The sequence below is a fragment of the Pagrus major genome, chromosome 3 (genome assembly GCF_040436345.1).
Source record: "Pagrus major chromosome 3, Pma_NU_1.0".
Taxonomy (NCBI): domain Eukaryota; kingdom Metazoa; phylum Chordata; class Actinopteri; order Spariformes; family Sparidae; genus Pagrus; species Pagrus major.
Window position 1 is genome coordinate 456 of NC_133217.1, and position 23078 is coordinate 23533.

Below are 23078 nucleotides of genomic sequence, written 5' to 3' on the forward strand. Positions count from 1 at the left end.
CGATGCTAACAGCTAGCAACAGTCCCATCGCGGCCTTCAGCTTGCGCCAGTAACGAGCCGTCACTTCTACAACACGCTCGGTTACACTCTTAACAAAATAAGCAAACACTCGCATAAACTTCCGCTTGATGACGGTAAATAACACTTTTCCATGAAGTTATCTGACAGTTTGCTCGGACTTAACGTCTTTCCGCTTCTCTCCGCAGCTCTTTCTCTCCTCGTTTCCCTCGCTTTCCCTCCAGTCCCACCCCTCTAACAATCCGACAGGTTAATCCCCAATAACAGAGAAAATGATTGACAGCTGCCCAAACAAATGAGAACCCGAGTAACAGAAACCTGAGGCGTTCAAAGGCCTTTCAAAACATAGGACATTCTGGAGTCATTCGCCACATTAACCATACAAATATTAACAGCAGCAATACATTTAAAGGCCCACATCAGGACACTTTACCAGCTGAAATAAATGTAATAAACCCATATAAACAGTATTATATAGTAACATTTAATCATTTTCTCTCAGGGTACCTCTTGAAGTGTCGTCACAAATGAGCATGTGGACCAAACTTTTTAAAATGTGAGGATTTTATTGAAAAGACAAACATCAGCACAAAAAAAAGAACAACACATTTGAGTTTAACATTCATTCATGTTCATCAATGTAAAGGAATTTACATGTTTAGTCTCATAAGTTCATAGTTGTAAATTTGTGGATATACATCTCCCACTCTGCTCACCGCTCATACGAGAGACGCACTGGCTCCATGATAGACCAAACTCCATATTCTCCATCTATAGAGTGGTGCAGGAATAACATGTTTTTGGAGGATAACCCTGAAGTTAGCATCGACCTGGTTCCCTCCACAAGAAGTCTATGAGATTTTTGAATTGAATTTTGGAATATCAGCAAAAATATTATCTGTGTCAAACACAAGTTTATGATTCTTACATGTTTTGTTCGTCAAAATAATCTTCACAGATGAACACAACTTTTGTGATTAAATTAAATCTCTTAGTAAAAAGCTGATGTTAGACTATAAACAGACGACATCACAGTCGTGACTTAAACGTCACCACCACTAAGTGTCTTACTACACAATTACTACAACGTTTTCTATAAACTCATCAATGTACAAGTTGTAAAGTTAGAGTTAGAATAGTTTGTAACTAAAGTCGGACCTGTAAAGACGAACTAGTGAGCTTCATCAAACACTTCAACGTAAGGCTTCATGTCTCCTGAATCTGCTTCTTCACCTGGGTTTATAAGATTAATGAAAATTCATCACAATCAGTACACAGTAAAATGTACCAACAGTTGGTTGCACAGTATTCATGTTAAATGGACGTTTCGACCCATCACTGAACTGCAGTGGGTATCAGACTGGTCCACTACAAATCTACTGAGCCCTCTGACAGGAGACACTATTCTCTAACCCTGACCTAAACATCTGTAAGCTGCCTTTAAATCCTTCACTCAGCCAAACAAACAAACAAACAAACAACAAACAGCAGAAACTCTGCCAGTATGACCCGGCCTTATATCTACACTGGAACTGCTCAGTCTAAACTACATTGCCTGGCCAAACTGGTTCAACTGGCAACTTCACGAGAATCCCACGGCCCGCTGAGCAGTCCAAACACCACCGCTGCCGTCTGGTTCAACTAGTCTTACACATAGATAACAACAAAGTGGAGAAAAAGTTTTAAAAAAGTGCATGTTTTAACACAAATTCAGACACAGGGAACGAAAAAGTCCGGCCCCTTGACACTTCATTTTTTTTTTTCAAATCCAGCCCTTCTGAAAAAGTTGTTGAAGAGGCCCGATGTAGCCTGTCTGATCATTTCATACGGGTCGAATGAAACATCTCCTTTTTAGCTTAAATTGTTCATTAACAACTCCTTAAAAACAAACTATTTGTAACAGAAAGAACAAAGAAACGGTTCAGTACTTCCATTTACTCCACACAGACAACTGACAGCACACCAACAAATCAGGTCTTAGAAGCTCCAAAACCAAACTATCTTACATTACTGTCTCTTCACATGGTGAGGTGTAGCACTTTGCTAACTCTCTCTTACTTAATGATAATTAGAGCTGCATCATCTGGCATCACCTCAGCTGTACATCATTAGAGGACAAAAACGACAATAAATAAAACAACCACTCAGAGTCATAGAACATAGAACAGTCCCACCTCTTCAATCAGTCCTTTTTCTACAACTGTACTTATAGTGCAAGAAGCCATCTTTTACTGTCTTTAGTTCTGCAAAGCTAAATAAAGTGTCACCAGGAGAGTCACTGAGTGTGTTTGTCATTCAGGTCTCTGGATTCAGCTGCTCAGAGAGCTCTGCGCTGTTGTCAGGAGCTGCAGGTCAGAAACAAACATCCCATATTGAACTTTTAGAAACTATAAATACAGGAAACAGTGTGAAAAGGTTCATCTGCACAATAATGTGAAACATTTTTAATCTGAAACATGAAGTGTGAGTCAGATCAGCTGAAATAGAACAAAGTAAGTTTTACTTACAAGATGGGGGGCGAATTGGCTGAAATCAAAACAAAAGACAAATCATTTCAGTCACAGTTGTAAATGCCAGATTATCTTTAGTCACTTTATTCCTCTCTTCTGCTCACTCAGACTGAGTATCTGTTTATACTCAGTCTGTTTAGTGCTGACTGTGTTTACTTTCTCTGATGCTGGTTTTAATTTTGCAACCTGAATAACAAACAATCAACTCAGACTGAAATGAAAGTAGTGAAATCTTTCCTTTTTCTCTCTCACCTTTCTTCTTTTTGTAAACGATGAATCCAGCAGCACTGATGAGAGCAAGAACAACCACTGCAGCAGTGACGAGGACGGTCATGTAACTGGGCTTCACTGTTGAATACAATAAATTAAGACTGGTGCAGAAGAAGGAGGTTAGAGCAAATTAAAACAATTAATTAGTTTATTATTACTGTTTTTTTCCAAGATGAATTCCCATGCACTCTCCTTCAGCACCCTCTGATCTCACTCTTACCTTCGTTGGTCCTGATCCGATCTTTCTCCAGTTTGGTGATGATGTCCTCCTTCACACCAGAGAACTGAAACACACAGTCGTACCTCGTCCAGTCTTCAGGTGTGACTGATGAAAGGTTCAGGTCAACACTCATCTGGAAGGTTCCATCGAGGTTTGGGAGGATCTCTCCGTGGTCCACCTCCTCATGAAGCTCCTCTCCATCTTTCCTCCAGAAGAGTGCGGCTCTGTGAGGGTAGAAACCTGTAGCGTGGCAGCTGACTGGAGAGGAGGGAGTCTTCTGGAGGAGAGACACTGAGGGAAGCTCTGGAGAGAGTTCAATGAAACTATTTCTAGTTTGAAACACTGAGACTGAGCAAACTTACTTAACTCATGCTAAGTGTACACTGGCTATCACAGTCTGAGCATCGATGGAAAGAAATTTCAGAACAGCCAAAATGTCAGTGTGTACTGATTGGTTAGGACAACATTGAATCTTACAGCTACAGAAAATAAACAGAGAAAACAATGTAATGTCAGACTGACTGCAGTGATAACACAACAGCAGTTCAGTCTGAGCAGACTGTATGAACATGATTGTGTCCATTAAACTACATCAGGTCATGTGATTCTACCTGTTCTCTGCAGAGAGCTCCTCCCATAGTCCAAATACATCTTCAGCCACTCAGGGTAAATCACTGTGAGGCGATTCTGAATGTATTTAATTTCAGCTTTGTCAGCATCCCATCTCAGTTTGGTGATGACAGCCTGTGGTTTTGGAGCGATCCATGTCTCTGTCTTCAGGTCGATTGATAGGAAGTCTTCTCCATCATAACCATACTGATAATAACCAATAACCTCTCCGGTCTCATCATCCCACTCACAGCCATTCATCCTCTGTAAAATGTGGACACCTGAGACAGAGACAGAGGGAGAAACACCTCACCTCATCACTTTAAGGTTTAAGATGCCAACAATGATGCAGTGTCCCTGGTTTGAGTCCAAACTATTACAGAGAGGACTAACACAAACACAGTTTTCTCTAGTTGTGTAGTATAATAGTTATATTCTGTGAGTTAAAAAAAGTCAAGTCGAGCGTCAGTTGTGTGAGGCTTTGACTGGTGAAGAGATTCACCTACCTGTGTGCAGGGAAGGAGTTTAGTAAGGGGAGGACATATATGCTGGGTGTGTCCTGTATGTTTCTCTGTGTGAGACCATGCTGCCACATGTTAGTTTGTTTGAACTTATTCTGCCAACATGTTCCTGATACGCTGTTGTTGTATCCTTTAAGTTATGTGTACATGCATCCAGATGACATGTTGTTTATATCTTTTAAGTGATGTTTAAATGCAGCCAGTATTTATAATGTGTATCTGCCTTCCCACCAGACCGTGGTGTATTATCTGGAGTTGTTCAATTCCTACTTCCTCTCCTGTGAGAAGCTTAACCCTGTAAATATGGCTCACGGCGCATATTTAGATTTACAATCATTGTGTATTGTTATTGTGTATTTACTTTTTGTTTTGAATAACAGAATCACAGTGAAGGATTACAGAAGACTCATCCTTCATGGATGCATTAATAATGTAAGCTACCTTTGTTCTCATGCACTTTTTATCTTACTTAGTTTTGGCATGTATTCATATATATTGATCTATATTTGCTGTTGTACAGAAATCATCCATCCTGTCATTCATCCATCCATCTGATGGAGCATTCCCAACTCAATAAATGATTTAAAGGTTCTTGGATCCTCATGTTTCAATGTGCACACCAATCAGATGTTCTGTGGTCCAGTCATCCCTGAAGCAGTATTAGTCAGTAAAGTATTCAGTCTTTTTCACTGTGCATGATGAAAACTTTCTTTCAGCCCAGGGAGGCTGATAACATCAATTCCAAAGATTTCTGATACAAATCTTACAAAATTATTTTTATCATTATAAAGAACAGTTCATGAAGTAAAAGGTGAAATATAACATTGTACATACTGTACCTCCACTTTGGTTGAAGCGCTGTTTCAAAATATTGATTTCGGCTTTGAAAAAAGGTGGGTACCGCTCAAAACATGATCCTTTGTAGTGCTCCAAGTGGTGAGGATCATGTTTGTATACTTTTTTCACCCAGTCGTGTTTTAATTCCATTATCTTTTTGCTGTTGTCGCAGTAAACCACCAGACTTCCATCAACCATTACAGTTGAAAAAAACTCCGGGAAGTCTGGGAGTCCAGAAGTTGCAGTGGAGATATACTTCAGGGAGTGTCTCACTGCAGGACAGAAGAGGTTCATACATTCAGTATAAATACACACATCATCATCATCACACTCATCATAAATATGTCATAGTAACACTTAAGGTTATGGCCTGCCATCTACAGCATAAATCTTCTTATCTAACTTATCTATTACCTATTCTATCATTACAGGGTTCAGTACGGCCCACCAACTACTGAGAAGCATTTTGGTGTTTGGACAGTACACTCAAAGTACTTTTAACTATCGGGTTCCCCTTCTAATATGAACGTGAGCATCCTTTATGGCTGCAACATATTGATATTACACCGTTACTATGATAAGAGACTATATGTCATCTTAGATTGTGGATATTGTTATATCATGATATAAGTGTTGTCTTTTCCTGGTTTTAAAGGCGACATTACTTGATGTCATTTTCTGAACTTACCAGACTGTTCTACTTGTTCTAATACTTGAATATTGTGATACTTCATTTAGTTATCCAGTCCTCGTATTAATGTGCTTTTGAGGACATTATTTTAAAGATATATATATTGTGTAGTTGAACAGCCTACAAATATCGTGGCATTATTTTAAGCTCATATCAGCCCTACCATCCTTGAAAGACACACAGAGGTCACAAACCAGTGTCCACCACCAACATTTTTGGTGAAGTGAAGTAAGTTTACTGTTAGAAGACACACACTGAGTTTGAAAGTTATAAAATGAACTGTGGTTTGTCCTTTCATACTGTATGTTTGCTACTGTGCCATGACTTTCAATAAAGTTTCTCAATGACTGTTGGTTTCAGTCTTCTACTGTTCATGACAGTTGTTCTGATCCTGTGACAGGGCAATAAAACTGATCATCTTCTATAATTGCCTCATCATAAAGAAGCTTTTCTTCTTCATGCACTCCATAAAAAACAAAGAACAACTCTGTGTAACAACAGTGTCAGTCCACATCTACTTGAACCACCTAACAGGCTGGACACACTGGATGCCTGTGTACTGTGTGGCAGCTGCGTTGCTCCTGCCTGCTCTGTCTGTTTACATGGAGTTTGACTTTTCTAATTATAGAAACATATGATGACGTAATTTGTTTTTACCCTGCTGAAAGAGCGAGATAGCCGGAGGGGCAAGGAGAGGGAGCGACGGAGAGAAAGTGAAAGTAAAAGAAAGAGAGTGTCTTCGTGTCTGTGACATATTCAAATATTAAAACTGTAGTAAAATGCTGGTATGATGTCTGAAGTCATCTGTCTCCTATGTTTTACCCCACACTTACAACATACAGCCTCCAGTAACAGCACAGTAATACAGGCTTTAGGACTACAGTATGTTCCTGACAATAGACTTGGATCTGTGCTTGTTCCACAGTTAAACACACATCAAAGTTATTTAGGAGCTATAGAGGCACATCCTAATTCATTTTCATATTATCTGAACCCTGAGCTGGGCAGACTCGTTGATCTGAAATATAAAGATAAGCAGCCTCCATCTTCAGGTCACTAGTTTACTGCTGAACTGTTCTGTGTTTCATAAACTGCTTTCAGGAAGTAATTCAAGGAAAGTTATCTTACCTGAAGATGCAAAGTGGCTCGAGAGAAGCAAGAGAATGAAGATCTTCATGTTCTGATGAGAAGTAAGTTTCATCCACTTAACAGCTGAGTTGAGTCAGTGGAGTTGAGTCTTCATGGTGCGACTAAAGGGAGGAGGTGTTTTCTATTTGCATAACACGCCTCCTTCCTTCCCTCACTGTGTCTTTAGCTCCCCCCAGCGGGGATGAGAGGTTTAGACAGGGGTAAAACTTCTGCAGAAGGTTTTCCTGTGGTCTTTGGTCTTTGTAAACTCAAAATAAATTGAAGTTCTTGTACTCAAATAATGTAGTTTCAGATATAGAGGTGTATATATATATAGATATAGATAGAGGTGTTAAACATTATTTGATGGCAGTTCAACCTCATGAAGGACAACTTAACACATTAATGTACGTGTGTCTGAACTTTGTCTTTATTACGCCACCCTTCAGTTGTAGCATGAGATCAACTGAATTAACTGAGTGAGTTCAGAATGGAAACTGTCTGGTAGAAAAGCTTTTCTTTAAAATGTAAAAGAAATAATAGTTTGTCTTATTTTTCTTAATTACCTGACATTTTGTTACCTGTATGCATTCAAAATCTGCCTCACTCCACAGTGAACAGTCCCATTTTCCACTTTATGTTGACAGAGTTTCATAATATCAAACAGCCTAACAGTGAAACAGAGAAGCATCAGTGCCGGTTTGGACTGGCCCGGCTTTGTCTTTGACAGGTACAGCATCAAAACACAATGTAAATCTGTTTCAGTGGCTGAGGAGGACTTTAACACTGGACCAGTGTCAAACTGTAAAAACAGGCTTTTTCACTTTGAAGTCCAGACAAACTTTACATTGGATATATCAACTTATATTCTAACACAGACGGACTTCACTTAAACTCATCTGAACATATTTTAACACAGCTCTGGTCTTATAGCATCATACACCTACAGCGACTCACTGCCTTTGTTTGAATTGATGTAATATTATTTACTTTCTTTTTAAAGAATTGTGTTTAGAGAACCGTTTCATAAAGAGGAGCGGTCTCAGAGGAGTAAACACACCTGAGATGATTATCTTTTTAAAATGTGTTTTTGTCCCTTTTGTTGCAACACATTTAATCATATAAAGAAGTAAATTTCTATACTGTATAAAGACATTTTCTATTGTAGCCCTCTCACTCAACTCTGTTTTATGATTTTCATGAATACTCCTTTTATGTATCAGACTGCATGGGAGTGAATTGATGAGAGCTACTAAAATTTAAGGATTTAGCAATAATAAACAGTTTTAATGTTAAGTTATGTTAATTGTTTTGAATCACTTCATAACCAAGAAATACAGTCACATGAGAAACCTTCTACATAGTAACAGCCCGGGGTTTGTGTAGTGTTTCAGTCGGTACCAGTGATGGCGGCAGCTGGAGCTCATATAGAAATCCACCTTGAAACCGCAGGTCAGGATACTCACCCGAACCACGGAAAAGCGATCCAGCAATTTCCTCCAAAACCTCTTCCCAGAGGCAGCGACGTGACCACAGACCCGTCCAGAGGCTCGGTCCCGTCCCGAGGCTCGGTCCGTCACCGACTCCTCCGTCCTGCAGCAGCCGCGGCAACGTCCAATGTCCAACCTCGTCCGCGGCGTCTCCTGATTAGCAGCTAGCGATGCTAACAGCTAGCAACAGTCCCATCGCGGTCTTCAGCTTGCGCCAGTAACGAGCCGTCACTTCTACAACACGCTCGGTTACACTCTTAACAAAATAAGCAAACACTCGCATAAACTTCCGCTTGATGACGGTAAATAACACTTTTCCATGAAGTTATCTGACAGTTTGCTCGGACTTAACGTCTTTCCGCTTCTCTCCGCAGCTCTTTCTCTCCTGTTTCCCTCGCTTTCCCTCCAGTCCCGCCCCTCTAACAATCCGACAGGTTAATCCCCAATAACAGAGAAAATGATTGACAGCTGCCCAAACAAATGAGAACCCGAGTAACAGAAACCTGAGGCGTTCAAAGGCCTTTCAAAACATAGGACATTCTGGTGTCATTCGCCACATTAACCATACAAACATTAACAGCAGCAATACATTTAAAGGCCCACATCAGGACACTTTACCAGCTGAAATAAATGTAATAAACCCATATAAACAGTATTATATAGTAACATTTAATCATTTTCTCTCAGGGTACCTCTTGAAGTGTCGTCACAAATGAGCATGTGGACCAAACTTTTTAAAATGTGAGGATTTTATTGAAAAGACAAACATCAGCACAAAAAGAAAGAACAACACATTTGAGTTTAACATTCATTCATGTTCATCAATGTAAAGGAATTTACATGTTTAGTCTCATAAGTTCATAGTTGTAAATTTGTGGATATACATCTCCCACTCTGCTCACCGCTCATACGAGAGACGCACTGGCTCCATGATAGACCAAACTCCATATTCTCCATCTATAGAGTGGTGCTGCAATAACATGTTTTTGGAGGCTAACCCTGAAGTTAGCATCGACCTGGTTCCCTCCACAAGAAGTCTATGGGATTTTTGAATCGAATTTTGGAATATCAGCAAAAATATTATCTGTGTCAAACACAAGTTTATGATTCTTACATGTTTTGTTCGTCAAAATAATCTTCACAGATGAACACAACTTTTGTGATTAAATTAAATCTCTATTAGTGAAATGCTAATGTTAGACTATAAACAGACGACATCACAGTCGTGACTTAAACGTCACCGCTACTAAGTGTCTTACTACACAATTACTATACACGTTTTCTATAAACTCATCAATGTACAAGTTGTAAAGTTAGAGTTACAATAGTTTGTAACTAAAGTCGACCTGTAAAGACGAACTAGTGAGCTTCATCAAACACTTCAACGTAAGGCTTCATGTCTCCTGAATCTCCTTCTTCACCTGGGTTTATAAGATTAATGAAAATTCATCAACAATCAGTACACAGTAAAATGTACCAACAGTTGGTTGCACAGTATTCAAGTTAAATGACGTTTCGACCCGTCATTGAACTGCAGTGGGTATCAGACTGGTCCACTACAAATCTACTGAGCCCTCTGACAGGAGACACTATTCTCTAACCCTGACCTAAACATCTGTAAGCTGCCTTTAAATCCTTCACTCAGCCAAACAAACAAACAAACAAACAACAAACAATAGAAACTCTGCAGTATCACCAGGCCTTATATCTACACTGGAACTGCTCAGTCTAAACTACATTGCCTGGCCAAACTGGTTCAACTGGCAACTTCACGAGAATCCCACGGCCCGCTGAGCAGTCCAAACACCACCGCTGCCGTCTGGTTCAACTAGTCTTACCATAGATAACAACAAAGTGGAGAAAAAAGTTTTTAAAAAAGTGCATGTTTTAACACAAATTCAGACACAGGGAACGAAAAAGTCCGGCCCCTTGACACTTCATTTTTTTTTCAAATCCAGCCCTTCTGAAAAAGTTGTTGAAGAGGCCCGATGTAGCCTGTCTGATCATTTCATACGGGTCGAATGAAACATCTCTTTTTAGCTTAAATTGTTCATTAACAACTCCTTAAAAACAAACTATTTGTAACAGAAAGAACAAAGAAACGGTTCAGTACTTCCATTTACTCCACACAGACAACTGACAGCACACCAACAAATTAGGTCTTAGAAGCCCCAAAACCAAACTATCTTACATTACTGTCTCTTCACATGGTGAGGTGTAGCACTTTGCTAACTCTCTCTTACTTAATGATAATTAGAGCTGCATCATCTGGCATCACCTCAGCTGTTCATCATTAGAGGACAAAAGCGATAATAAATAAAACAACAAATCAGAGTCATAGAACATAGAACAGTCCCACCTCTTCAATCAGTCCTTTTTATATAACTGTACTTACAGTGCAAGAAGCCATCTTTTACTGTCTTTAGTTCTGCAAAGCTAAATAAAGTGTCACCAGGAGAGTCACTGAGTGTGTTTGTCATTCAGATCTCTGGATTCAGCTGCTCAGAGAGCTCTGCGCTGTTGTCAGGAGCTGCAGGTCAGAAACAAACATCCCATATTGAACTTTTAGAAACAATAAATACAGGAAACAGTGTTGAAAAGGTTCATCTGCACAATAATGTGAAACATTTGTTAATCTAAAACATGAAGTGTGAGTCAGATCAGCTGAAATAGAACCAAAGTAAGTTTTACTTACAAGATGGAGGGCGAATGGCTGAAATCAAAACAAAAGACAAATCATTTCAGTCACAGTTGTAAATGCCAGATTATCTTTAGTCACTTTATTCCTCTCTTCTACTCACTCAAACTGAGTATCTGTTTATACTCAGTCTGTTTAGTGCTGACTGGATTTACTTTCTCTGATGCTTGTTTTAATTTTGCAACCTGAATAAAAAAATCAGCTCAAAGACTGAAATCAAAGTAGTGAAATCTTTCCTTTTTCTCTCTCACCTTTCTTCTTTTTGTAAACGATGAATCCAGCAGCACCGATGAGAATGAGAGCAAGAACAACCACTGCAGCAGTGACGAGGACGATCATGTCACTGGGCTTCACTGTTGAATACAATAAATTAAGACTGGTGCAGAAGAAGGAGGTTAGAGCAAATTAAAACAATTAATTAGTTTATTATTACTGTTTTTTTTCAAGATCAATTCCCATGCACTCCCCTTCAGCACCCTCTGATCTCACTCTTACCCCAGTTGGTCCTGATCCGATCTTTCTCCAGTTTGGTGATGATTTCCTTCTTCACATCAGAGAACTGAAACACACAGTCGTACCTCGTCCAGTCTTCAGGTGTGACTGATGAAAGGTTCAGGTCAACACGCATCTGGAAGGTTCCATCGAGGTTTGGGAGGATCTCTCCGTGGTCCACCTCCTCATGAAGCTCCTCTTCATCTTTCCTCCAGAAGAGTGAGGCTCTGTCAGGGTAGAAACCTGTAGCGTGGCAGCTGACTGGAGAGGAGGGAGTCTTCTGGAGGAGAGACACTGAGGGAAGCTCTGGAGAGAGTTCAATGAAACTGTTTCTAGTTTGAAACACTGAGACCGAGCAAACTTACTTAACTCATGCTGTAAGAAAGCCCTATAGGTCAAGGTCCGACAGCACCCTCTACTGATACAACTGACAGGACAACTGACGAGTCAGGACACACCCAGTCACACTGGAAAGCAGCAGACCAGTCAGTGAGCAGAGGTGTGAGGCTGCATGGACGTTCTGTGTTTTGCTAATGACGTGTGCGTTCTTGAGGAGATGTAAGTTGTTTCTGCTTGTAATTATTGATAATTTGAGGACTGTTGCAGTTTTTGTTATTTTACATGGGAAAGGTTGAATTGTTTACTGTGGTTAAAAGTCAGTATTTAAAGTTCCCTTGTTGTTTAGCTTGCTTTGCCTCTGTTAATATTATGTTCATATAGCAGCTTATTTAGATGTGTATTTGATTTAACTGCTAAATAACATGTAAAGCATTATTGTAATACAGATTTTTTCTTTCTTTATTTTCAGACCACACACACACACACACACACCTACACACATACATTCGTTGTACGTTATGTAGATTCCAACAACCTCATTAAAGGAGTGAAATCAGATCTCTCTGTCAAAGTGCCTTGATTCTCTGACCGGAATCACAGTCCATGATCTGCCGCCTCAACCAGCTATCTGTTTAAAGAGGTGTGCCCTTAAACATTGGTCCTCGAGCCGGATTGAGTGCAACCAAATAAGAAGATCATGGACAATGCAGCATCAGACACCTCCAAGCACCGGAGCCATCCGCGGAGAGACCACCGCTTACCTGCTTACTTGGAGGACTACCAAGTTGGATTCCAGCCATCCGTGCACCCAGCTCCACATGCTACTGTTTCCCGCTCCTACAGCCACCATAGCAGCAACCCGAGCAGGACATCCAGCAGCAGTTCGTACATTCATAGCAGATCTAGTAGGCGCACATATTACTCTGTTGGTATGTATCTCACTCAGGGTCTCTCAACTGCACAAGCTGCAATCATGGAAGAGAGAATAAAGCAGTTGGAACTGGAAGATATCCGCCGTTCGATTACGCACGAGACTCAAGCTGACTTGGAGTGTAAACTGCTGGATGATCAAGCGAAAGAAGCACAGCGGCTCCAAGAAGATGCACTCAAAGCCCGAGAAGCACTCACTAAGCGGCTAGAAAGACAGCGGCGCTTAACGAGAGCTGAACAGGACCTTGAGATCGCCAAGCTTCGTTCGTCGATGCTTTCTGATAGCAGGACGCCTGCATCTCACCTGCAAGTCAAACTTTTCCTGGACTTACCACCGCCAGTACAGGCTGACATGCTGTCATCTACCTACCAGCTGTCAACCCAGTTACATCCAATGCCCGCACCAGTAGTGCGCCCGCGTATTCCTCCCCCACAAGTGGGGCAACGAGTCATTCCAGTCTCTATGGCACCTCCTGCTGGACCACAGCCAATGCTGCAACCTACTGCCACCCCAGCGATTCCAGCTCCCCTGGCAAACCCGACGGCACAGCTCCAGGGTCCAGTACCCATGGCATCTAGATCTGTGAGACTACAACCTGCCCCAGCGTTAGCACCTGTTCCTGTGATACAACCGGTGACACACCCTCGGCGCATGTCATTACCTCAGCACCTTTAGCCCATACGACAGCTCAGGTGGCATCATCTCTCAAGTCACAAGTTCCTCGTGGCCCAGCACCAGTCAATCCAGTAGAGTCCAAGTCTTCAGCAGCGCACCAAGCCGCTTACAGCCACAGCCGACCAGCCATGGAGCCACTTAACACTGCTCAGCATGCCAGCCAGAGAGCTCCACCACTCCTCTCGACTCACCACGGGCAACAGACTGCTCCAGTTTTCTACGCTCCCTATCCTGGTTATGCACCACTAACCGACGCTGAGTTACTCCTTGCGACAGCCCTTGGAATCCCTCGACCTTCCCTACCAGTGTTCGAGAGTGGCCGGGAGAGTGACTTTGCTTTACTCAAGCTTGCGCTAGACAATGTGCTGGGAAGCAACCTTCACCTTAGCGAGCAATATAAGTATCAAGTGTTGATTGGACACATCAAGCTCCCAAGCGCACTGCAGCTTGCCAAGGCATACATGCATGACCCGGCACCATATACGAGTGCACTGCAGGCTCTACAAGATAAGTACGGGCAGCCACGACAGCTGGTCCAGAGCGAGCTAGGTGCCATACTCTATGCTCCTGCTCTTAAGATGGGTGACGCCAACGCCTTCGACTCATTCGCCTTGTCCGTCCAGTCCTTGGTAGGCATGTTAAAGACCCTCGAGGGACAAAATGGATACGACCTCCACTGCGGCTCCCATTTGGACTGCTTGCTAAGTAAGATGCCTCCCACCTACCGCGATGGCTTTGTTGAGCATTGCCTGTGATATGGTATTCTGCAGACTGGCACCGACAGGACCTACACCCTTCAGGAGTTGGCTACCTGGCTCCAAACAAAGTCTCAAGCAAAGCCCATCTCGAGTCGAGCAGCAGCTCTGTATCAGACTGAGACCCCCCGACCGGCTAGGAAAGATCAGCGAATTGTCCAACCCAAAGAGAAGCTGACTGGGTGCTTCAATACCACTGAGAAGGTAAACAGGGAAGGGACAACCGGGCCAGAGCTTACACAGGCAAGGGACAAATCCAAGCTTAAACCTTACTGTCCATATGGTGACGTCAAAGGGTAATGCTTAAAGTGGTCAAGGTCCTCCTCCATAACGGCAACCGAAGGATGGAGACTTTTGCCGTACTCGATGACGACTCAGAGAGGAGCATTGTCCTTCCTCAAGTGGTGCAACAGCTCAACCTCGTCTGCCATCCAGAGACTCTACCCCTGCAGACTGTGCACCAAAGCGTTAAGCAACTCAATGGTGCATCAGTCTCCCTGGAGGTATCATCACCACTACGGCCATCCGAGAAGCACAAGATATCCAACGCCTTCACCGCAGAAGGACTGGCTCTCACCAAACACACTTATCCAGTTGCCATGCTGCAGCAGAAATACAAACACCTCAGAGAGCTTCCCTTACCACCGGTGAACCGTGCCCAACCTTTGCTCCTTATCGGGTCTGACATGCCTCACCTGATTACCACAGTCCAACCGGTGCATGCAGGACCACCAGGTGGACCTGTTGCCATCTGTACTAAGCTGGGCTGGTCGCTTCAAGGGCCAGTTGATACTGTCCATCTTTCACCTGGGGTCCAGCAATGCCTGCATGTCGCCACCGCCTCAGCTTCCAGTGAGCTTCTCAGGAACGTGGAGCGCCTCTGGCAGATGGACACCTCGCCCTACAGTGAGAAGGCTGCCACTCGCTCAAAGGAGGACCAGCAAGCTCTTACTCTGCTTCAGACAGCCACCACTAGAGTAACAGTAGGTGGCATCTCACGCTATGCCATGCCTCTTCTGCGCCGTAGGACCGACATGGCTCTCCATGCTCCTGTGGAAGCAGTACTCCCCAGGCTTCGTAGCACAGAGCGGAAGCTAGCTAGGAACCCCACACAAGCTGAGTCTTACTGCGCTGAGATCCGGAAGCTGGAAGAAGCTGGTTATGTATCACACACACACACACACACACCTACACACATACATTCGTTGTACGTTACGTAGATTCCAACAACCTCATTAAAGGAGTGAAATCAGATCTCTCTGTCAAAGTGCCTTGATTCTCTGACCGGAATCACAGTCCATGATCTGCCGCCTCAACCAGCTATCTGTTTAAAGAGGTGTGCCCTCAAACTCATGCTAAGTGTACACTGGCTATCACAGTCTAAGCATTGATGGAAAGAAATTTCAGAACAGCCAAAATGTCAGTGTCTACTGATTGGTTAGGACAACATCAAATCTTACAGCTACAGAAAATAAACAGAGAAAACAATGTAATGTCAGACTGACTGCAGTGATAACACAACAGCAGTTCAGTCTGAGCAGACTGTATGAACATGATTGTGTCCATTAAACAACATCAGGTCATGTGATTCTACCTGTTCTCAGCAGAGAGCTCCTCCCAGAGGCCACAAACTTCTTCAGCCACTCAGGGTAAATCACTGTGAGGAAATTCTGAATTTTATTAATTTCGGCTTTGTCAGCATCCCATTTCAGTTTGGTGTTGAAAGCCTGTGGTTTTGGAGCGATCCATGTCTCTGTCTTCAGGTCGACTGATAGGAAGTCTTCTCCATCATAAGCATACTGATAATAACCAACAACCTCTCCGGTCTCATCATCCCACTCACAGCCATTCATCCTCTGTAAAATGTGGACACCTGAGACAGAGACAGAGAGAGAAACACCTCACCTCATCACTTTAAGGTTTAAGATGCCAACAATGAACAGTGATGCAGCGTCCCTGGTTTGAGTCCAAACTATTATAGAGAGGACTAACACAAAAACAGTTTTCTCTAGTTGTGTAGTATAATAGTTATAGTCTGTGAGTTAAAAAAATGTCAAGTCGAGCGTCAGTTGTGTGAGGCTTTGACTGGTGAAGAGATTCACCTACCTGTGTGCAGGGAAGGAGTTTAGTAAGGGGAGGACATATATGCTGGGTGTGTCCTGTATGTTTCTCTGTGTGAGACCATGCTGCCACATGTTAGTTTGTTTGAACTTATTCTGCCAACATGTTCCTGATACGTTGTTGTTGTATCCTTTAAGTTATGTGTACATGCATCCAGATGATGTATTGTTTATATCTTTTAAGTGATGTTTAAATGCAGCCAGTATTTATAATGTGTATCTGCCTTCCCACCAGACCGTGGTGTATTATCTGGAGTTGTTTGATTCCTACTTCCTCTCCTGTGAGAAGCTTAACCCTGTAAATAGGGCTCACGGTGTATATTTAGATTAACAATCATTGTGTATTGTTATTGTGTATTTACTTTTTGTTTTGAATAACAGAATCACAGTGAAGGATTACAGAAGACTCATCCTTCATGGATGCATTAATAATGTAAGCTACCTTTGTTCTCATGCACTTTTTGTGTTACTTAGTTTTGGCATGTATTGATATATATTGATCTATATTTGCTGTTGTACAGAAATCATCCATCCTGTCATTCATCCATCTGATGGAGCATTCCCAACTCAATAAATGATTTAAAGGTTCTTGGATCCTCGTGTTTCAATGTGCACACCAATCAGATGTTCTGTGGTCCAGTCATCCCCTGAAGCAGTATTAGTCAGAAAAGTATTCAGTCTTTTTCACTGTGCATGATGAAAACTTTCTTTCAGCCCAGGGAGGCTGATAACATCAATTCAAAATATTTCTGATACAAATCTTACTAAATTATTTTTATAATTATAAAGAACAGTTCATGAAGTAAAAGGTGAAATATAAGATTGTACATACTGTACCTCCACTTTGGTTGAAGCGCTGTTTCAAAATATTGATTGTGTCATTGAAAAAAAATGGCAACCACTTAAAACATCCCCAATTGTAGTCCTCCAACTGTGCCGGATCATTTTCCAATACTTTTTTCACCCAGTCGTGTTTTAATTCGATTATCTTTTTGCTGTTGTCGCAGTAAGCCACCAGATTTCCATCAACCATTGCAGTTGAAAAAAACTCTGGGAGGTCTGAGAGTCCAGAAGTTGCAGTGTTGATATACCTCAGGGAGTGTTTCACTGCAGGACAGAAGAGGTTCATACATTCAGTATAAATACACACATCATCATCACACTCATCATAAATATGATGTCATGGTAACACTTAAGGTTATGGCCTGCCATCTACAGCATGAATCTTCTTATCTAACTTATCTATTACCTATTCTATCATTACAGGGTTCAGTACGGCCCACCAACTACTGAGAAGCATGTTGGTGTTTGGACAGACTTTAAAGAGAAGTTACACTCAAAGTACTTTTAACTATCAAGTACCCCTTCTAATATGAACGTGAGCATCCTTTATGGCTGCAACATATTGATATTACACCGTTACTATGATAAGAGACTAAATGTCATCTTAGATTGTGGATATTGTTATATCATGATATAAGTGTTGTCTTTTCCTGGTTTAAAGGCGACATTACTTGATGTCATTTTCTGAACTTACTACTACTTCTACTTGTTCTAATACTTGAATATTGTGATACTTCATTTTGTTATCCAGTCCTCGCATTAATGTGCTGTTGAGGACATTATTTTAAAGATATATATATTGTGTAGTTGAACAGCCTACAAATATCGTGGCATTATTTTAAGCTCACATCAGCCCTACCATCATTGAGAGACACACAGAGGTCACAAACCAGTGTCCACCACCAACAATTGTTGGTGTAGTGAAGTGAGTTTACTGTTAGAAGACACACACTGAGTTTGAAAGTTATAAAATGAACTGTGGTTTGTCCTTTCATACTGTATGTTTGCTATCGTGCAATGACTTTCAGTAAAGTTTCTCAATGACTGTTGTTTTTCAGTCCTCTACTGTTCATGAGTTGTTCTGATCGTGGAAAAGGGCAAAAAAACTGATCATCTTCTATAACTGCCTCAGCGTAAAGAAGTGTGATGGCCCACACCTCCTAGTTTCTTGTGTTGCTCTGTAGGAGTCATGGTGGGTCGTCAGACAAACGAAAGTCATTTCTATTATTGTTGTATGTTGCTTGTACATTTAATTTGCGTTAACCGTCAGCTCAAATCACTACTGTGAATAAACATGTCTCATCATGTATCTCACTCTGAGTCTAAACACAGGCGAGTAAAAGTGAAACTAAGTGTGTGTTTGCTGCGCGGGAGCAACATGCAAAAGTTTAAAATGTGCAGGACAAACAGCCTCCATTCAGTATGAATACACACTCATCATCACCACACATCTCCCTACATGGACACACACTGGAGCTACAAATCTGACGTCACATGATGTAATGTTGAAATGTTCGCAGAGTGTGTTGAAAGCAGAGGTCAAACAAAGGTTGAGGCTCAGTCCCTGCTCCAACAAATACAAACAAAACTGTTTAGATTTTTACTCGTCACATTTGGGGGATTATTTAAGTTGAACCATTTTGACACACAGGGTTTACAAAGCCCAACATTATCAGTTTCTGACTGCATTGACCTAGTTGAGGGACTAAAAGAGAGCCATGCTCGGTTTAGAGACAATTCAGAGTGTGATTTTGAACAAGTTATGAAACTAACAGAACAGCTGATGCAGAAAAATGAAATCAGGAGCTGCGACCAGAGAGAGAAAGCTTGATGGATCTGTGCCCACAACTAGTTTGGGAAAAGCAACAAGTGTGTGAAATAATGCTGAACTCAAACACATCAGAATGATATCCTAAATTAAATAGGATGTACTAAGTTAAATAATAAGTTAAATGCTCTCTCTTTGTCCTTTTTGATACTTCTAAGTTCTTACAAGTCCTTTTTTGTTCTGGGTAAAGATGGCCCACATCATTCTGCACAGACCCACCCAAAATAGTTTCCTGTTACTCCACTGGAAGTGAAACTCAAGTCGGAGCAAAGAGTCGAGTGGACTGTGAAGTTTAAAACAGTTTAAAGATTTAAAATGTGATCTAACCTGGTGATGAAACGTGACAGAAGAGAAGCAACAACAATAACGTTCTCATCTTGATTTGATGCAGACGAGTGAGTGAAGGACCGAGCTGGATCAGCTGTTTACTGTTGTTTGTCCTCGCGGAGGGAGGAGAGTGTTTCCGTCCTGATAAGGACGTGACTGCAGCCCACAACTAGAAGCAGCCCACACGTTGTTTTGCGGTGCGCGCATATACTGCACATTACGCTAATACCGAGAAAAGACTCGTTTTCAAAGGTTTCCACCGCCCAGGACGTCACAAATACTCACGTCAATCTGATGTAGCCTTTCAAAATAAAAGCCAGTTACACGTTCATATTTCCTTTACATTAGGGTTAAAGTTTTAAAAAAACAAAACTACCTGTTATTACTGGACTGTTCCACTTCAGACTGATAGTACTCGACCTCAGGATGACACCCAGGAAAAATCAGGTCAATCTGATGTGGCATTTCAGAATAAAAGCCCTCTGAAGTTTTAAATTTGACTGTACTCTATGTACAGTAGGATTAATTGTTTTTTTTTGTTTTTTTTTAAAAAACTACCCATTATTACTGGACTGTTCCACTTCAGACTGATAGTACTCGACCTCAGGATGACACCCATAAAAAATCAGGTCAATCTGATGTGGAATTTCAGAATAAAAGCCCTCTTAAATGTCAGATATTGTCAATATTTACATGTATATTCAGATGGATATTAAAAGGAAACTCCCTGTTTCCACAGACTAATTTTAATTCAGACTGGTAGTGGTCCACCCCAGAGACTTACTCATATAATATCAGGAAGTTCTGATGTGGAATTTCAAAATTAAAGCCCTCTAAAATGTTAAATATTTATAATATTTTTCTCTTAATTCAGATTGATATTGGGAGGAAATTACCTGTTACAATTACAATCTGAATTAAGAGAGAAATATTATAAATATTTGACATTTTAGAGGGCTTTAATTTTGAAAATCCACATCAGAACTTCCTGATATTAAATGAGTGAGTCTCTGACGTGGAGTACTATCAGTCTGAACTGAAATTAGTCAGAAACAGGGAGTTTCCTTTTAATGTCAATCTGAATTTGGGGGAAATATTTCAAATATTTCAAATTTTAGAGGGCTTTAATTTTGAAAGTCCAGTAGTTTCTTTTTAATGTCAAGCTGAATTCACATGGAAATATTGAAAATATTTGACCATTAAATTGGCTTTTATTTTGAAATTCCTCATCAGAAGCTCCTGATATTGTGTTCATTTTTACGTTGGACTAATTATTCACACTGATTAACTGCCATGGCCTCCGTCTGCTAAGGCTTCAATGTGATCAGAATGAGGCTGGTAAAATGATTTACGTGAATAATCAATAATCGTTCAATGAATTCAACAATTAATGAACAGAATGACTGAATGAATGAATGAATGTGAAATTGCGTTCATAGGTCTGTGCTTTTATTTTGAATTCTGTTCTTGGACTGCATTACCGTAATATGTAATAGAAACAGGCAACACAAAATTACTGGGGGCTAGTTTGACCGGGGTTTTCGGAGTGGGGGCGGGCTTGACTGCAGTACCACATGACTGATGTAATCTGACCCTTTATAAGGACAAAAATAGTCCAGACCGCCGTCCCAAACGATCCAGTCCTCACCAACACCCCTCACATACAGTAACGTGTTGACAGTGAATAATACAGTTAGTTCGGCAAAGTCCTTCTCTTAAAACGGACCCGACCACAGAGCTGACTGAAGAGTCTCCCTCACTTCCTTCCTTTTTCACATAACTATGATGATTAACAACAAAAAACAGATCAAAATAGCTTCGAGTCAGAGGTTGAGTCTGACTAAACCTGTCTTTGAGTTCAAGTGAGGGACACTTGATGGTAAGACTTGCATTCATGCTGGTATCTTTTAAAAGTGAATTAGTTATAAATCACCCTCATGAATGAACCATACATCAATAACGGTCTAATTTTACTCATTAACCATGATGATAAAGATACAGAAAAATAGAAATTCATAAGAAAACATAGCATACTGTCAAAATTTTAGAGAAGGGGTATTCAACTAAAATTCAAATAGGTCCAGTTAGAGACAATTTCCTCAATCAAAGGTCCGGAACATCATAATGTCTAACTTGTGTTATGATTTAGTGCGATATATATTGAAGCAGCCTAGTAGTTGTATCAACGTCTGCATGTGATCAACAACTGACTGTCAAATCAAATAAAGAAAGAACAATTCAAAAACATTTTGACAATATTTATTGTCACTTAACATTCAATTATACAGATATATAATACTTTAGATATGTATTATTTTCTTCTCTCTTTAAGGAAAAGAAGGGCGGCATTTAAAAATAAAATGGTGAAAATAAATAAAATAGCTTTTTAAAAATTGTGTATCTTAAAATAAAGTACTTCATTTTTGAAAAATAAAATAAAGTGTAGCAGCAGCTTGAGTTTCCCTTTTTCTTTGTAAATGTTTCACATCTTAACAGTCTCAACCAATTTTACAACAGATAGATCTCAACACATCTTAACAATTGAACAGTTTCTACAGTTTCTCTTTCTTTCCCTGCCAGGATTTTAAATCTGGGCTCATACACACAGTATTGGCCCTGACCAATTTGGTGCTCTAGGCAAGATTTTAGCTGGCGCCCTCTTGCATCGCAGTCAATTTTCACACACTCACACAGAAACTGCATGTATGTATTCAATATTTTATTTTTCTTTTAAGTCAAAAATATCACACCAAATAAAAACTGAAGAAAGAAACAAGTGATAAATAAAAAAAAAAAACAATCTAAATAAGGCATTGCACAAACATATTAAAGAATATTGTCACTCTGCTGTGCTGAGGTAGAGGACAGGAGCACCTGGTGCTGTGTCACTGGCGGTGGTGGTGAAATATTTTAAAAGTGCATCTGAAGAGAGAAGAGAAGTATATGTGACCACTGGATGTTACATTTTAATAAAGAACAGATGTTTGGTGCGTGCTATACATAAGACTAATATAGACTTATAATGAAAATACGATGAGATTCATTCAACTTTATGTTGTATATGTATATATATATATATGTATATATATATATATATATATATATATATATATATATATATATATATATATATATATATATATATATGTATATATATACATATATATATATATATATATATATATATATATATGTATATATATATGAATGAATGATATGGGAAAGCTAAGGTATGGAGTATTAACAGTAATACACTTTAACAAAACTTTAACAAACAGAAACTGTGACACAATAAACCAAAGTCTTACAACTGCCCTATTACTTATAAAGGGGATGGAAAACTCAGAGCATTTTAACTGATATACAAGCAGGAAAACACAGCCAACAAGTTAAAATAACACCTGAACAGGTGACGTTAACTTTCCAAATGTCCCTGATGAATTTAAGGTGGAGTAACATTAACTTATGTCGACTCAGCTATTTACTGATTATTAAACAATGCTACTATCGTCCGAAGTCAGCGAGCAAGTTAACACTCTGCTCCAACAACGGTAACTACGATGCATTAAACTATTCATTTCATTCACTTCATCACATTGACGCTACTGTACCTCTTTCTTTTCTTTTTTTATGTTTTTCTTCTTCTTCTTTCCTTCTTTTCCTTCCCTGGGCGCCAGGTGGTTTCAGTCTTTTGGACATAGTGGTTCCGCTACAGTATCAATAAATCTCTCTTGGTCTTTGGGTCACGGTCCGGTCAGATTCAGGCAGCTCGCCTC

General features: G+C 40.5%; 2 protein-coding genes across 3 annotated transcripts; both read right to left on the reverse strand.

Annotated features, from left to right (window-relative positions):
* Positions 1-564: 564 nt before the first annotated feature.
* LOC140993470 (major histocompatibility complex class I-related gene protein-like) lies at positions 565-6974 on the reverse strand. 2 transcript variants are annotated; one of them, XM_073462912.1, is made up of 7 exons: positions 6805-6974; positions 4988-5257; positions 3630-3908; positions 3019-3321; positions 2781-2876; positions 2526-2544; positions 565-2363 (listed from the first exon to the last, which is right to left on the reverse strand). In XM_073462912.1, exons 1-7 carry the CDS (start codon positions 6875-6877, stop codon positions 2357-2359), a joined length of 1047 nt encoding a protein of 348 aa, XP_073319013.1. In that variant the 5' UTR covers positions 6878-6974; the 3' UTR covers positions 565-2356. The 2 variants fall into 2 exon arrangements, with proteins under 2 accessions (XP_073319013.1, XP_073319012.1); XM_073462911.1 differs by lacking the exons at positions 565-2363; positions 2526-2544 and having other exon boundaries at positions 2602-2876.
* Positions 6975-9658: 2684 nt separating this feature from the next.
* LOC140993608 (major histocompatibility complex class I-related gene protein-like) lies at positions 9659-19385 on the reverse strand. The gene is made up of 7 exons (XM_073463093.1): positions 19303-19385; positions 17142-17411; positions 15779-16057; positions 11488-11790; positions 11244-11345; positions 10990-11007; positions 9659-10824 (listed from the first exon to the last, which is right to left on the reverse strand). Exons 1-7 carry the CDS (start codon positions 19349-19351, stop codon positions 10775-10777), a joined length of 1071 nt encoding a protein of 356 aa, XP_073319194.1. The 5' UTR covers positions 19352-19385; the 3' UTR covers positions 9659-10774.
* Positions 19386-23078: the final 3693 nt, after the last annotated feature.